Source organism: Poecilia reticulata, linkage group LG13, assembly GCF_000633615.1.
Source record: "Poecilia reticulata strain Guanapo linkage group LG13, Guppy_female_1.0+MT, whole genome shotgun sequence".
NCBI classification, from domain to species: Eukaryota; Metazoa; Chordata; class Actinopteri; order Cyprinodontiformes; family Poeciliidae; genus Poecilia; species Poecilia reticulata.
In genome coordinates this window covers 24,706,887-24,711,049 of record NC_024343.1, presented here as the reverse complement: position 1 = coordinate 24,711,049, position 4,163 = coordinate 24,706,887, and the positions used below count along the sequence as shown (strand labels likewise).

Here is a 4,163-nt window from a genome sequence, read left to right as displayed (position 1 = left end):
GAAAGGGGAAAAAAAGTACATTTTATTTTGAAAATAAAATGGGGCGAACATAAAACTTGGACTTAAGCAGATATAAAAGTTTACTAAAACTTTATGGCAGCCATTTCCGCAGTAGTCTGCTAGTAAAGGATAAAAAGTTGTTCTGTGTAGAGATAATAAATGTTGGAATTTGGAATCAAATCCTATACTTTTCCAAAGTGTGGAATTTGGAAAAGAAACTAAGTAGAAAAACTAACCAAGATATTATGTTTTATTGACAAGCAATGTTATAAAGCTATTGACTAATTTCACTGAAAACTCTTGACTTGTTGCTTTAACACTTGAAAAGCCAAGTTCTTTGATTAGCAGCTGCTAATAATCAGAATACTCTTATTTATTTCTTCAAAATAATATCCAAACTGATCGTGTTTACATATTAACAGATGATAGCCGTCTGAACCGCCAGAARTCAGCTGTGACTCATCAACAATCTGTGACACCGCTGGCAATAACTACAGACATGATACCTGTTGCTCAAGCTGCTCTGCTGTCACTGCGTTTTACCACTCTCTGAGAAGAATGTCTGGAGTGGGGCTTGTACAGCCCCACTCTCTATCTCTCTCTCTCATACACTGAAGACAGCTGAAAAGATGACAGCCTCCTTGGCGACAGAGATGGCTGATGATATGCTGACAATGCTGTTGGCTGCAGCATTCAGCATCATTACACCGCAACAAATGAGCAAGACTGCATGCATGTGCGAGTGTGTGTTATGAACAAAATATAGATAAATATGGGCCTCCTGTAAGCAGCGTGTTTCTTTTTGTTTTTACACACAAAACACATTATCTGCAGTCATAAAGCACGTAACATGACAAAGTGTCTGAATGTGTCAGATTCCCAAGTACTTTCATCCTCTACAGCATGTTTAATGGCTCTGCCTTGCTGTGTTTTCATATCTGCCTTTTTTTCCTGCAGGCACACAAGTGAGCATAAGGCTGAACTGCTGTCCAAACAACATCTCTCATAATTGTGGCGGCCTGCTGAGCTAATCAATTGAATCACTGGCACCTCCACCGGTGTTGTGATCCATCTGAAGAGCGCAAGAGCTGGTGGAGTAATGGAAGACTGATTCATCAGCTGCCAGCAAAAACAACACTGAAGCTCATCAGGAAGATAAGAACAGATGACACTCATACACACAAATCGGCTTCAGTTATGCTTTGGTGACACTAGAGGGCTCTCTGCTGTCACAGAATGAGAAGTGACACCAGGTTRATGAGATGTATATACTGGCAAACTCTGGGATGTCTTATTTAGAACAGAAATTAGGAAAACGAGGTGAGGTCAGTTAAAGGGTAACACAGTTGACACAAATGCGATCAGGCTTTCTCCGTTGTTGCTCCTTTTCCAGAGCAGAGCCGAGTACAGTCTGAGTCATTTTAAAATGCTTCTTAAAACTTATTTTTATTCATTAGCATTTAATTGAGACCTGATMTGCTAACTTTTCTGTTGTGATGTTTTAGTTTTATTTTCTCTTTCGTCAATTTATTCTATTGTGTTATTGTCTTTGTATAACACTGTGGTGCAGTTTTATCTTGTTTTTAAAAGTGTCACGTTTTGATATCAGCTCTAAACTGAATAATGTCTTGATGATGCTGAAGAGTAAAATTTTTTTGGGTTCAATAAATAATTTCATAACAGAAGAGAAATATTCCAGATTTTACATCTTGTAGGGCTAGTTGGACAGTTTGTGTTTTGTCTTAAAAGTTAGACATACCAGTGAGGAACACTCCACAGTTATYGAGTGAGGTGAAATCAGAAGCCTTTTCTCATCTGCCACATGAATCTCAAAGATTTCCTCCAACTCCTGTTAACAGCCCATATTTTCCTGTTGTGTGTTCTGCTTTATCACACTTCATTTTGTGACTCTATCACACACACACACCCTTGTTTACACTACTAACAAACCAGAGAAAGGTGAAGGACAATTCACGTGAATCCCTTGTTCACCGCAGGGCTCTGAACGTTCACTTGATGCTGACAGACTATGAAGAAGAAATTCTTGTTATGATGATTGTCTGATGCTGCTTAATTTCTAGTTTTCTGATCTGTGGTCCAGGACAACTTGAGCTTCCTTAGCAATGAACATTGAGAACCGCGTCCAGTTCAGACCCAAAAAAGGAGCTTCCAGCATTGTATTTCTGTCACCAAAGTAAAGAAAACAATCAGGCAGTGATGAGAGATGCATCATAATGGTTGATTAGGCATACACGGTGTCAGATCTATGCTCTAATCTGTGTTTACACACACTTTTGACTCAGATTTTTTTCAATAAATGGTTTAAAAAATAATATCTTCTGATATTGACACTGGAAGACAATAACCAATTAAAAAGAGGTGCCAGGTTGAAATTAAAAGGCCTTCATGACAAACCCTTAATGACATTACTCGAACACTCGGAAACATGATAGTCAGAGCAGCTACGTCCTACAGGTGCAGATGTGAAGACCCTGATAAGAATCAATCAAAACTGTATTTAAACCAAAAGGGGGACAAAATACATCTGTAGATAAAAGCTACGATGTTTACTTTAAATTTAAAGATTACTTCTACAGCTTCACATGGACCACATTCTGACCAATAGGAGTTGCTTCTTGCACTTACTGCGGCACTTGGAGCAGCGTCCCTTGTCGCACTCCGGCAGGTCCAGGATCCGGCTGCGCTCACTGACCGACGACCGCTTCTGCCTGCTCTCCCTCTGCTTGGCCGCCTCCTCTTTGGCGTACACCCCGAGTTCCTGGGTGTAACGCCCATACATCTAGAGGAGAAAAGTGACACATATAGCCCCGAGATGAATGGACATATCCATCAGTATAAAGTCCAGGATGCTGAAACTCCTAATTTTAGTGACATTCTCTATTACTGGAACAAATAGAGGCCTCTTGAACCATCATTGGTATTAATCAGCTTTTTTGCTGAAGTGTGAAGTGAACCCAATGTGATGTGATAGAGCAGGGGTCCCCAAACTACGGCCCGCGGGCCGGATCCGGCCCGCCTCCACATTTGGTCCGGCCCCCTGAACAATACCAGATAGCATTCAGATTGTTTTTCATTACCGTATTTTCCGGACTATAAACCGTTTATATGTGGATTTTTTATTCAACCACCAGGGGGCTCTTTAGCAGGAAGTGAATCATTGGAAGTCTCGGTTACTTGCGGGCCAACACTGAGGCCACAAGCAGCAAAATGAGTAAGAAACAGATCAGATGTCTTTGGAAAGTTTCTTTGCAAAGGAGAAAAGGCCCAGAGAAGAGACAGGAGAATGGATTCATCCCGGACCGGTAGGTGATTCCCACATTACAAGCCCGCTCTGCGTAACATGTGGCCGGCTGATAATGAGCTTTAAGCTGCTTTGCCACGTAGAGACCAAGCAGGCTGTGGATATAAGCAACACTTCGGGTGTCATTGTCTCTCGTCACTCCCAGATGGGACTGTCTCGTTGCAGAGAAACAAGCTCAGGGCTCCCGTTAGTCAGTATCGTGAGTTAAAATTTTCAAGAAAGTAAAATGTTCATTTTTGTGGCGCTTCGGTTATTTTGAAGGGATATATAAATGTTGCCATAGCGAACAGACTGAGAGCGTTTGGGCTGTGGTCGAGAGGAGATGAGTGAGTCTTAAGTCTGGTTTAGACGGAAAGATTTAAGAATTGTTGGCCGATTCTCCAAATCTCTGTGACCACAGAGCTGATAAAAGTCCAACAGGTTCGATCGGTTCGTGTGTCCAAGGCAGGAGCAACACAACCGATTCCAGTCACGAACATCCCGATTCCAGAGGATAATCCAGTAAAACCCCCAACATAGCGGGAATTTAGAATAACCAAACACGGATGACGATGTAGAAGCAGTAGTGATAGTTTGTGGAGTCATTGTAAGAGATAAAAGACGTAACAAAAAGAAAAGGCGGTGGATAAAAGACGACGGGAGTAGCCGCTCTATTTGCTGCACTATGATTTGGAGGTGAATGGTTTTTCATAGATAACATTTTTAACTGAATATACATAATAATGATCTTTACATATAATAATAAAACATTTCCACATATCATCTCCGATATCCACCGGACTCAGTTGCGCGATATGTCAGCTGTTTGGGATTCCCCTCTGTTCTGACGTCACCGCGCTTT

At 41.4% G+C, this 4,163-nt stretch overlaps 1 protein-coding gene across 1 annotated transcript in view; it reads right to left on the bottom strand.

Moving 5' to 3' along the window:
* Positions 1-4,163, bottom strand: part of LOC103475184 (chloride channel protein 2) — a 79,697-nt gene that overhangs the window by 59,244 nt on the left and 16,290 nt on the right. Inside the window, exon 2 of the mRNA XM_017308125.1 lies at positions 2,647-2,800. Within this exon, the coding sequence (XP_017163614.1) occupies positions 2,647-2,800 (154 nt within the window). The remainder of the gene's footprint in view (positions 1-2,646; positions 2,801-4,163) is intronic.